Here is a 12,284-nt window from a genome sequence, read left to right on the forward strand (position 1 = left end):
CCCAACACTCAAATCTCTCTCATAGGATTGGATTTGGTAGAAAGAAGATCTGAGTGGAAAGCAACTTAGGGAAGGCTAGAGATCAAGATTTATGTGGTTGGAATGGAATATCTTGACCTCAACACAAGTGTAGGTGGTTCTCTCCCAGAGAATGTGTGTTGGAAGTGTAGGCATATTCTGATGGCTCTCTCCACGAATGAAGAGTGGATGGAGGGGTATATATAGCCTCCACACAAAATCTAACTGTTACACACAAATCACCAAACTCGGTGGGACTGAATCATTAAACTCAGTGGGACCCACTTAGTTCAAAATGTGAATGTTAGGATTCTTGGTGGTACTGACAAGTCAACTCGGTGGGACCGATGCCATTAGGGTTAGGGCATAACATAATCTCGGTGAGACCGACTACACAAACTCGGTGAGACCGATTTTGGTAATAGCCAAACAGAGAGTTGGTCTGGCAAACTCAGTGGGACCGATTCGCTCTTTCGGTTGGACCGAAACGTTACGAAAAGGAAACAGAGAGTTTGCATTGCAATCTCGGTGGGATAGATCGCTCATCTCGGTTAGACCGAAACGTTACGAAGGGAAACAGAGAGTTTGCAACCCCATCTCGGTGAGACCGAGATCCCTATTGGTGAGACCGAATTGATTAGGGTTTCTGGCAGTGGCTATGTCAACTGAACTCGGTGGCTCCGGATGAGAAACTTTGGTGGGGCCGAGTTGGACTATTTGGTTTAGGACATATGTGGAAGTGAGAAAGTAGTGGAGGGTTTTGGAGCATACCACTAAGCATTTTGAGCAAGATTCTCATTAAGCAACACCTCATCCCTTCTTAATAGTATTGGCTTTTCCTATAGACTTAATGTGATCTTGGATCACTAAAATAGAAAATGTAGAGTCTTATGCTTTGAGCTTGAGCCAATCCTTTGTCCTCAGCATTTTGAAGGGTCCACTTTCTAATCCATGTCATGCCAAACATTGAGCTTTCCTGAAATATTTATCTTGGAATAGCATTAGCTCAATGAGCTATATGTTGTTAGGAATTACCAAAACCACCCAGGGATAGTTGCACTTTCATCCAAGTATTAGCAGGATACCGAACGATGCCCCATCGAGATTGCAAAATACTAAAGGCAAGCTTGACATCCTTCATAGCATTCTCTTGCTCTTGGGCAAATCTTTTCCTCTTCCCTCCGACAGGGTTGGGTATTGTCTTGACAATAGTGGTCCACTAAGGATAGATACCATCACCCATATAGTATCCTTTGTCGTAGTTCCGTTGACGGTAAAGTTCACCGGTGGGTTGTTGCCTTCGGCAAGCCTAGCAAACATCGGCGAGCGCTAAAGCACGTTGATATCATTGTGTGATCCAGCCATGCCAAATAAAGAGTGCCAGATCTAGAGATCTTGATCTTGAGACGCCACGACCTCTAGTATGACAGTGCAAACCCTGACATGGCCCTTATACTGCCCTTGCCAAGCAGAAGGACAGTTCTTCCACTCCCAGTGCATGCAGTCTATGCTGCCAAGCATCCCTGGGAAGCCCCTTCTTGCATTCATCTCCAACAAACGGGCTGTATCTTCAGCTGTCGGCTCTCTCAAGTACTCAGGCCAAACACATCAATAACAGCCTTACAGAACTTATACAGGGACTCTAGGCATGTAGACTCGCTCATACGGACGTACTCGTCAATAAGATCACCGGGCACTCTGTATGCAAGCATTCGGATGGCGGCAGTGCATTTCTGATAGGAGGAGAAACCAATCTTGCCGACGGCATCCTCTTTGCACTCGAAATAGTCATCATAGCCAACCACCCCCTCTCTAATACGGTTGAAAAGATGCCTACTCATACGGAAACGGCGGCAGAATTTTTTATGTTTGAACAACGGTTTTGTTGTATCAAAGTAGTCCTTCCAAAGAAGGAAATGCCCGCTCTCTCGGTTGTGATTCAACGCCGGAAGATGGCCCGGAATGGAGCCACGGAACAATGGCCGCTGGTTGTTGAGGTGGTAATGGACCAACACGGTAGCTAATATCTCCTCCTCGTGGGACAATGAATCGTCGGAGTCGCAAAGGAAATTATGGAAAAATAACTCATCGGCGAAGTCCATTTCGTACCTTGGCAAACTGTCGAACGGCTTGCGGGCGTCTAAGAAGGAGACGGCCGGCGAAGGGAGTCGCGGCACGCACGGACCATCTAGTTGCCCTACCGACGTCTGACGAGTGGGCCGGTGTCCGACGAGCGTGCCGGTCGGATCTGGCTGGGGCGGCGAGGTGGCTTCTTGATCGCTAACGGCTGTGTGGTGTGGGGGTGGCGGTGGGAAGCAGTTTGCTCCTCGGCAGCAAGAAGGCAGTGGCGAGCGACAGGGAGTGGGCGGCGTTGCTGGGCGGATGTGGAGGCGGCGGCAGCTGGCAGAGTCGCCGGCAAAAATGGGCGGCGGCGTCGGCGACGAAGGAGGCTAGCGAGGGTTGTTGTTGGCTAGGGGTGAGGGGGGAGGCCAATGTGCCACCGACCAGCGGGCCCGGGGAGAGAAGAAGGCAAGCGTGCACACGTCCGTCGCGTGTCCGCGCCGACGCAAATCCGACTCAAAAATGGACCAAGAATGGATCGTCCGCGGACGAAAAACGAACCCGCGTCCATTTGGATCGACGCGTTGGGCCACCTTTTGTATCCGCGCCGACCCAAACGGACGGCGGCGGACGAAATGGCTCGTCCCATTAAGGTTGCTCTTAGGTCAACTCCACCGCGTGACCCTATCCTGTCCGCCCCCGTCCGTTTGGGGTAAAAGGGACAAACGAGACGGCCCAGCGCGCGGGCGCAAACGGACTTTTTTCCGCTTTCGACCCATCCCCGGCCCAAGTTTGTGCCGGTTTTGGGGTGAAACAAACAGCGCGCGGACGGGCGGGACACGCGCACTTGTACTCCCCTGGCCCGCCTGTCGGTGGGAGAATACATAGAGCTACGGCGTGGTGAGCTCTCCTCGGCTGCAATACCGTTTCTCGGGGTCGCCGGATGTGGGCTTGTTCGCGCCGTCGACACCGCGTCCCGCGGCTATCATCGACCTCAACGTCACGCCTGGGTCTAGCAGCGGCGGTCGGCCGTCCGTCGAGATGCAAAGAAAGCAGGCACGAGCACCGTTCACGGCCACCATGTCGGCCCCCCGCGTCTTGTTTGACGGAATGCCAACCCCAACGCCAACGGTCAACGACCCCTTCTACAACCAGCACATGGAGGACGTGATCTTCGAGGGTGGGCATGGCCGTGCCTACGACCCCGAGGAGACCCAAAGTCAGGATGGTCGTGCCCAGTACGTTCCCGATGAAGAGGTCGACGACCGTGCTGACTACGACCATGGTGACTCGTGGCATGAAGACGATGACATCTATGTCGAAGGTGATGGTGATGAAGAAGAAGGCAATGACGTTGATATTAGTGGCGAACCATTGTCCATCGACGAGCTCACCCAAAGAGCGGAAGCACAAAAGAAGAGGAAGAGCATTCGCACGGGTTCATACACACAAGATGAGGACAAGTTGATTTGCCAAGCTTGGATGGAGATTAGCCAAGATCCGAGGACCGGCGCACAACAAAAGGGCTTGTTTTTTGGAGGAGAGTCCACAAAACATTCAATGAAAGGAAGATGTTCGAGTCCTACCAAATTACAAGCAATCGTGGCATCGGCTCAATTCAAAAGAGATGGTTGTTCATCCAACAAGAGTTCAACAAGTATCAAGCCGCATTTGAGAGCGTTCAAGCACGGCCCGTGAGTGGTCTCGGCGTTGGGGACACGGTATGCTCTCCTCTTCCTAGCCCTTTCCTTGCTACGGCCTTGTATATGTTTGTATGTTCACTTCTTGTTGATCATGTGTTGTAGGCATTTCAATCTTTGGAGGCATTCAAGGCCCGGCACAATGACAAGTCATTCACTCTTACGCATTGTTGGACGCTCATCAACAATTGCCCTAAGTTCAAGGACCAATACCGTGAACTACAAAGGAAGAGAGGACTGAAGACGGCCAAGTTCGCTGGAGGTGGAGATGGCGAGGCGTTGAAGAGGCCGAGGGGAAAGACCAACTCCAAGGTTGATGACATACGTGATGCCTCATCCATGGCATTGCATGACACTTTGCATGGCATGATGTCTCAAAAGGATGTGAGGGACCAGAAGAAGCGGCAAAGCAAGGACGAGCAAATGAAGCAATACCTAAACCTTCAAAGAAAGAAGCTTAAGATGGAGGAGGCGGCCAAAAAGAGGAAGATCGACATGGAGGAGGCGGCCCGGCAAAGGCAGCTCGACATGGAAGAGGCCGCCCGACAAAGGCAGCTCGACATCAAGACCGACAACGTCAAGGCCAGGCAGAGGCAGCTCGACATCGAGGCCACCAATGCCGCCACCAAAGCGAAGGAGGTGGCCCTTGCAATCATGAGCGTGGATTTGTCGAAGATGAGCGACAAGACGAGGGCCTGGTTCGAGGCCAGGCAGAAGGAGATGCTCGACGCCGAAGGCCTGAACTAGGTCGTCCGTTCGGCGTGGCCGTTCTTTTTGGAGGCTGGCATGGGTGTCGCCCGCCCGCTGGGCTGCTGGCAGTGTGCCGGCGAGAAAACATTCATTTTGGATGCCGGCTATGTTGCCGGCGAGGACAACTATTCATTTTGGAGGCTGGCTGTGTTGCCGGCCCCTGGCGATGGACGTGTAGGCCGCTGACTTTATTGCCGGCGTGATGAATTGGGACCGTGAGCTAGCGCTTGACATTTGAAATATTGCTCTTTTTTTAAATAGACGCGGACAGGATGGGCAAATGGATGCGGCCGCGCGCTAGGCGCACGACCACCTCATTTCAGAACATGTCCGAATACGATCCTAAATTTCTATCCAAACGGACAGAATCCGAATAAAATGAACGTTCGTTTAAGATCGCACAGTGAAGTTGGCATTGAGGATTTGCCTATGCTTTGCGAGCGCCCGGCCAAGCAAGCGCGCTCGGCGGACATCGCTGGTGGCGGGCGAGGCTGATTCTGTTGCATGTGGGGCTGCGGATCACGTTTCCGGATACTTCTCGGGTGCCCTTTCCGGCCGCTGTTGGGGTTTTCCACCTTTCGGTGCGTCGGGCCGTTGGGTTGTGTCACTCTGCCGGGGTCTCTCGGTGGCCCCCGTCTGCAGCCACACTGCGCAAGACAATGTATATCCACCGAGCAAAAAGCATATGTATCGAATTCGAGCTAGAGTGGTGCGGCAAAAGCCACGGGACTGGGATTAGCACCATCTCCACCGAAAAAGAGACGAGGAAAACACGCCCTGCCCCCAAAGAAACACGCCGCAGGCGTGGACCGGACCGCGGGTCTGTGCGACGCCCGGCACCCACAGATCCCACGAAATTGTCCTCCGTAGCACACTGGACCTCACCTCGCTCTACTGACCCAGGGCGGCCGCCATGGGCTCCTACCGCTACAGCTCCGCCTCGCAGTTCTTCTTCGCCGCCGGCGACCCCGGCCCCGGCCCCAGCCCCGCCGCGCGCAAGCCCGCCAGAACCGTCCGGATCCCCGTCACCACGCCTCAGGACGCGGCGGCCGCCAGGATCCAGGCGGCGTTCCGCAGCCGCCGGGTCCGGAGGCACGTGGCGGCCGTGCGCGCCGCCGACGCCGAGGCGACGCGGCTCGAGCGGCTGCTCCGGCGGCAGGAGACCGTGGACGCCGTCCGCGGCGACGACCGCGAGCGCGCGCGCTTCTCGGAGGCGCTCATGGCCGTGCTGCTCCGCCTCGACGCCGTCCCGGGCCACGACCCGGCCGTGCGGGAGGCGCGGCGCGCCGTCAGCCGCCGCGTCGTCGGCCTCCAGGAGGTGTTCGACTCCGTGCTCGCCGCGCCCGAGGCCGACACCTACGGCGTCCCGGCGAGCCTGGCCCAGGTTCTCGAGGGGATCTGGGGCGTCGGAGAGGCGCCGGCTGCGCCGCCGCCGCCGCCGGCAGCGGCCGCTGAGGAGGAGGCGAGGAGGAGTGGCTGGGGCAGGTTTTTCGGGGTACTTTAGCGCGCTTCCGCGACTGTGAGATCGTAGTATACCGCGTATAAATACGTACGTGTATTTCGTGGATGCTTACCATCGTAGTATACCAAGTGGTACAGTGATGATATATGAACATGGAACGAATACCTACAGTGATATACATATATATACTCTACTTTGCTGGTGCCTGTGCCTGGTTGCATTTGAGCTGGGGATTTTGTTTGACATTGTACCATTCTGTTGCACTGTTCTTGTGGTTTTATGTTCTCTCTATCTATTCTATTTTATCCAAAATTCGATATGGATCATAGGTCCATAAACTCTCATTTTCTGGATCTGGTTGGTTTGATGCTGCCCTGCCAAAATGTTGGCAAACAAACAAAAATAATGCGTGCAAAGGAATCAAAGGATGAATGTAGCTGAATGGAGCTAGACTCATTGGTTTGGCCTTGTGTTTTGTATGAATGTCAAAAGGGAAATTGGTTCGGTTCAGAAAATCAGGAAGGCTTCGCAATGCAAAATCGTATCTCGCCGGTTTATGTAGCTGAGACAAATTCTGGCTTTGCGTTGGCAGTTCACCGAAAACTTACCCCTCAGCTCATTTTATCCACGTTGGTCAATTCATATTGTTACGACTCCGTGCCCCTAGCCTCCTCTGACCAAGCCGCTAGGGTTTCCTCGCCTCACGCCGGCACTGCTAATGTCCGCCTCGTCTCCTATAGTTCTTGGACCATGATGGCGCGGTGAATCTCGACCTTTGCTGACGGGAGGGCTTCGTTTGTAGGCGGGTTTTTTTTTAAGTTTTGTTAGGCTTGTCTCATGCTCAGGAAGACGAGGCGATGGCAGCTTTTTGAAGATGGAATAAGATCCTCCCTGCTTAGCCCCCATTCAGGGGGAGCTTTTAGCATCGACGAGGGCGTGTGGAGGTGGGTCTCCGACGGATCTCATGGATCAGGTCGGCGTCTGTTTTCAGTGGATCCGCTTGGACCCCGTCTTCGTTCTCTACTTACATGTGTCTGCATGCTAGATCCTTCCAATCTACACTTTTCTTCATCAACGGCGGTTGTTTTTCTGGTGCGCGGGTCCTATTGGGCCTTATCACGACAACTTTCGGAGTATCTACTACAATAATGTTTGCTCGGTTCCGATGAGGGAGGGGCGATAACGGTGACGCGTCTTTGGCTCGCTCCAGTGCTTGTAGTCGTCGCTATGTGGTATACGAACCTGGATGTAATTTTACTTCTGGTGTTCTTTGTACTACCTTGACAGTTGATGAATAGATTGGAAGTTTTCTTGTAAAAATATGATCATATTTGTTATCCTCGTTGGATCCATTGTTAGCTTCATCTTCATTGCGGTCACATACATTGTATTATTCTGCTACAACAAAATAAACTGCTCATATAAGAAATTAGAGGAATCGCACATAGTCCATAGCAGAGTCAGCATTCTGCAGTTTTGTATAGGATTCAACAATTTGGATCGTGACCCTACATGGATTCTACCTGGTCTTGGATCACATGATTTCGTAGGATCTGTCATATCGTAGGACTCTCTCGAAACATGCTTTATATATACACAATGAAAATAAGTTTCTTTGCTGTGCAATTTTATAGCTATGTATGCTTTCCGATCTATGAGTCTTCTCTGGCCAATGTAAAAGAGTAGTTCTTTAGAGGAGTGGTGCATAGTAATGGGTTCAATCTTGCGGTGATCTTGTCCAGGGACAGAAAGGACGAAGACACGTATTGTGTTGTTACTACAAAGGATAAAATGATGGGGTCAATCTTATTGCTAGGTTTTCTTCAGTCTATATTTTGTCATCTTACTTATTGTGTTACTTTGTTTCTTATAAACTTAACACTTTGAGTTGCATGCTGGATAACGGTCTTGGGGTGGAGTAATAGTAGTAGATGAAGTTGGATTAACGGTCTACTTATCGTGGACGTAATGCTTATGTGAGACTATACCATGATGAAGGAAATATGCCCTAGAGGCAATAATAAAGTTGTTATTTATATTTCCTTATATCATGATGAATGTTTATTATTCATGCTAGAATTGTATTAACCGGAAATTAGTACATGTGTGAATACATAGACAAAACAGAGTGTCCCTAGTATGCCTCTACTTGACTAGCTCGTTAATCAAAGATGGTTAAGTTTCCTAACCATAGACATGTGTTGTCATTTGTTGAACGGGATCACATCATTAGAGAATGATGTGATGAACAAGACCCATCCGTTAGCTTAGCATAATGATCGTTTAGTTTTATTACTATTACTTTCTTTATGACTTATACATATTCCTCTGACTATGAGATTATGCAACTCCCGAATAACAGAGGAACACCTCTGTGCTATCAAATGTCACAACGTAACTGGGTGATTATAAAGATGCTCTACAGGTCTCTCCGAAGGTGTTTGTTGAGTTAGCATAGATCGAGATTAGGATTTGTCACTCCGTGTATCGGAGAGGTATCTCTGGGCCCTCTCGGTAATGCACATCACTATAAGCCTTGCAAGCAATGTGACTAATGAGTTAGTTGCGGGATGATGCATTACGGAACGAGTAAAGAGACTTGCCGATAACGAGATTGAACTAGGTATGATGATACCGATGATCGAATCTCGGGCAAGTAACATACCGATGACAAAGGGAATAAAGTATGTTGTTATGCGGTTTGACCGATAAAGATCTTCGAATAATATGTAGGAACCAATATGAGCATCCAGGTTCCGCTATTAGTCATTGACAGGAGATGTGTCTCGATCATGTCTACATAGTTCTTGAACCCATAGGGTCCGCACGCTTAACATTCGATGACAATTTGTATTATGAGTTATGTGTTTTGGTGACCGAAGTTTGTTTGGAGTCCCAAATGAGATCACGAAAATGATGGGGAGTCTCGAAATGGTCGAGAGGTAAAGATTCATATATTGGAAGGTAGTATTCGGACATCGGAATGGTTCCGAGTGATTCGGGTATTTTTCCGGAGTACCGAGGGGTTACCGGAACCCCCAGGGGAAGTGTCGGGCCAGCACGGGCCTAAGGGAGAGAGAGGGAAGCCCACGAGGGGTGGCTCCTAGGGAGTTCGAATAAGACAAGGAGGAGGGGGCGCGGCCCCCCTTCCCTTTCCCTCTCCCTCTCCTTCATATTCCCTCCGAAGAAAGAAAGGAAAAAAGGGGGGCCGAATCCTACTCCTAGTAGGATCCCCCCCATGGCGCGCGCCCCTGGCCGGCCTCCTCCTCCTCCCCTCCTTTATATACGGGGGTGGGGGCACCCCAAAGACACAACAATTGTTTCTTAGCCATGTGCGGTGCCCCCCTCCATAGTTTACTCCTCCGGTCATATTGTCGTAGTGCTTAGGCGAAGCCCTGCGCGGATCACATCACCATCACCGTCACCACGCTATCGTGCTGACAGAACTCTCCCTCGACCCTCTACTGGATCAAGAGTTCGAGGGACGTCATCGAGCAGAACGTGTGCTGAACACGGAGGTGTCGTATGTTCGGTACTTGGATTGGTTGGATCGTGAAGACGTTCCACTACATCAACCGCGTTAACCTAACGCTTCCGCTTTCGGTCTATGAAGGTACATGGACACACTCTTCCCCTCTCATTGCTATGCATCTCCTAGATAGATCTTGCGTGATCGTAGGAATTTTTTTTGAAATTGCATGCTACGTTCCCCAACAGTGGCATCCGAGCCAGGTCTATGCGTAGATGATATGCACGAGTAGAACACAATGAGTTGTGGGCGATAATAGTCATACTGCTTACTACTAACGTCTTATTTTGATTCGGCGGTAATGCTGGATGAAGCGGCCCGCACCAACATTACATGACCACGTTCATGAGACCGGTTCTACCGACGTGCTTCGCACACATGTGGCTGGCGGGTGTCTGTTCCTCCAACTTTAGTTGAATCGAATTTGACTATGGCCGGTCCTTGTTGAAGGTTAAAACAACACACTTGACGAAAAATCATTGTGGTTTTGATGCGTAGGTAAGAACGGTTCTTGCTAGAAGCCCGTAGCAGCCACGTAAAACTTGCAACAACAAAGTAGAGGACGTCTAACTTGTTTTTGCAGGGCATGCTGTGATGTGATATGGTCAAGACGTGATGAGATATACGTTGTTGTATGAGATGATCATGTTTTGTAAAAGTTATCAGCAACTGGCAGGAGCATTATGGTTGTCACTTTATTGTATTAAATGCAATCGCCATGCAATTGCTTTACTTTATCACTAAGCGGTAGCGATATTCGTAGAAGCAATAGTTGGCGACACGACAACGACACTACGATGAAGATCAAGGTGTCAAGCCGGTGATGATGGAGATCATGACAGCGCTTTGGAGATGGAGATCAAAGGCACAAGATGATGATGGCCATATCATGTCACATATTTTGATTGCATGTGATGTTTATCTTTTATGCATCTTATTTTGCTTAGTACGGCGGTAGCATTATAAGATGATTGTCGGTGTCAAAACTGGCGGATCTCGGGTAGGGGGTCAAGATGTTTACCCAGGTTCGGGCCCTCTCGATGGAGGTAATACCCTACGTCCTGCTTGATTGATCTTGATGATATGAGTATTACAAGAGTTGATCTACCACGAGATCGTAGAGGCTAAACCCTAGAAGCTAGCCTATGGTATGATTGTTTTTGTCCTAGAGACTAAACACTCCGGTATATATAGACACCAGAGGGGGCTAGGGTTACACAGAGTCGGTTACAAGGGAGGAGATCTACATATCTGTATTTCCAAGCTTGCCTTCCACGCCAAGGAGAGTCCCATCCGGACACGGGACGAAGTCTTGAATCTTGTATCTTCATAGTCCAACAGTCCGGCCAAAGGATATAGTCCGGCTGTCCGGAGACCCCCTAATCCAGGACTCCCTCAGTAGCCCCTGAACCAGGCTTCAATGACGATGAGTCCGGCGTGCAGATTTGTCTTCGGCATTGCAAGGCGGGTTCCTCCTCCGAATACTCCATAGAAGATTTTGAACACAAGGATAGTGTCCAGCTCTGCAAAACAAGTTCCACATACCACCGTAGAGAGAATAATATTTCCACAAATCTAATCTGCTGACACATTTGATAGCATGACATCATACCACGGCCCGATCATTATTCGAACCATTTTTCTCAACCAGCACTGCGCATATCGCGAGGCAGTTTTCTGGACACGTCTTGTCAAAGCAGATATCGTGTCCCCCTTATTACGAGATTCTCATCAATACGGGTGTGTAACCCAATCGTGCCCGTTGGTATGACTCCTCAATTTTAGGCAAGTCCCAAACGGCCACGAGGAGGACGCTTGATATTCACCCTCTTTATAAAGAGGCCAATGCCTGTCCTTTTTTCCCTCTCGTACTCAATCGAATCCTTCCCCCGCCTTGAGTTCCAACACCCAAGGCTCAGGTCAGGTGCTTCGGACCTTCAACCATGTCCGGATCCAACCTTCAAGGTCGGTGGATGCCTTCCTCTGTCATAGAGGAAGACATCAAGAAGCTAAGAGAGGCCAGGTATTTGAACCTCGAAATCTCGCACAGGCTGCATGCTCGAGGGCAGGTCATCCCCACTCCCGAACCCGGCGAGAGCGTTGTATTCATCTCTCACTTCCTCCGAGGGCTAGGCCTCGCTCTGGATCCCTTTGTTAGGGGGCTCATGTTCGATTATGGGTTGGATTTCCATGACTTTACCCCTGATTCCCTCCTTCACATCTTGTCGTTCATCGTCATGTGTGAGGCCTTCCTCCGCATTACCCCACACTTCGGCCTGTGGCTCAAGACTTTCAATGTGAAGCTGAATATAATCGAGGGGCGACATGCAGAGTGCGGAGGTGCCGTAATAAGCAAAAGTGCTGATGTTCCATGGCCAGAGGGTTCGTTCCCAGAGGTGTCCGATTTATGGCAACGGGAGTGGTTTTATATCACAGCTCCCCGGAGTACCAAGTGGGTAGCCGCCCCTGCCTCTCGCTCGCCCCCCCACCACCACAACTGACGTCATGGATCAACAAGGGGCTAGACTGGGGGCCAGTAAATGATGTGCCGATATTGCAGAGTTGCATCCGAGATCTCCTTGAGAGAGATGTCAGCCTGGCCACGGTAATGCAAGTCATGCTAGTTCGTCGAGTCCCGCCTTGCAAACGTCGACCCCTCCGTATGTGGGAGTTCAACCTGGAAGGACCGTGAACTATTCAGCACTTCCTCGGCATGACGCTCGAAGAGATGTACAAATTATTCTTCGGACCACAAATAAGGTGT

At 50.6% G+C, this 12,284-nt stretch overlaps 1 protein-coding gene across 1 annotated transcript; it reads left to right on the plus strand.

Annotated features, from left to right (window-relative positions):
* Positions 1-5,237: 5,237 nt before the first annotated feature.
* LOC125512457 (BAG family molecular chaperone regulator 6, mitochondrial) lies at positions 5,238-6,216 on the plus strand. The gene has a single exon (XM_048677549.2). It carries the CDS (start codon positions 5,443-5,445, stop codon positions 6,031-6,033), a length of 591 nt encoding a protein of 196 aa, XP_048533506.1. The 5' UTR covers positions 5,238-5,442; the 3' UTR covers positions 6,034-6,216.
* Positions 6,217-12,284: the final 6,068 nt, after the last annotated feature.

The sequence above is a fragment of the Triticum urartu genome, chromosome 6A (genome assembly GCF_056163025.1).
Source record: "Triticum urartu cultivar PI428250 chromosome 6A, HENAU_Tu73, whole genome shotgun sequence".
Lineage (NCBI taxonomy): Eukaryota > Viridiplantae > Streptophyta > Magnoliopsida > Poales > Poaceae > Triticum > Triticum urartu.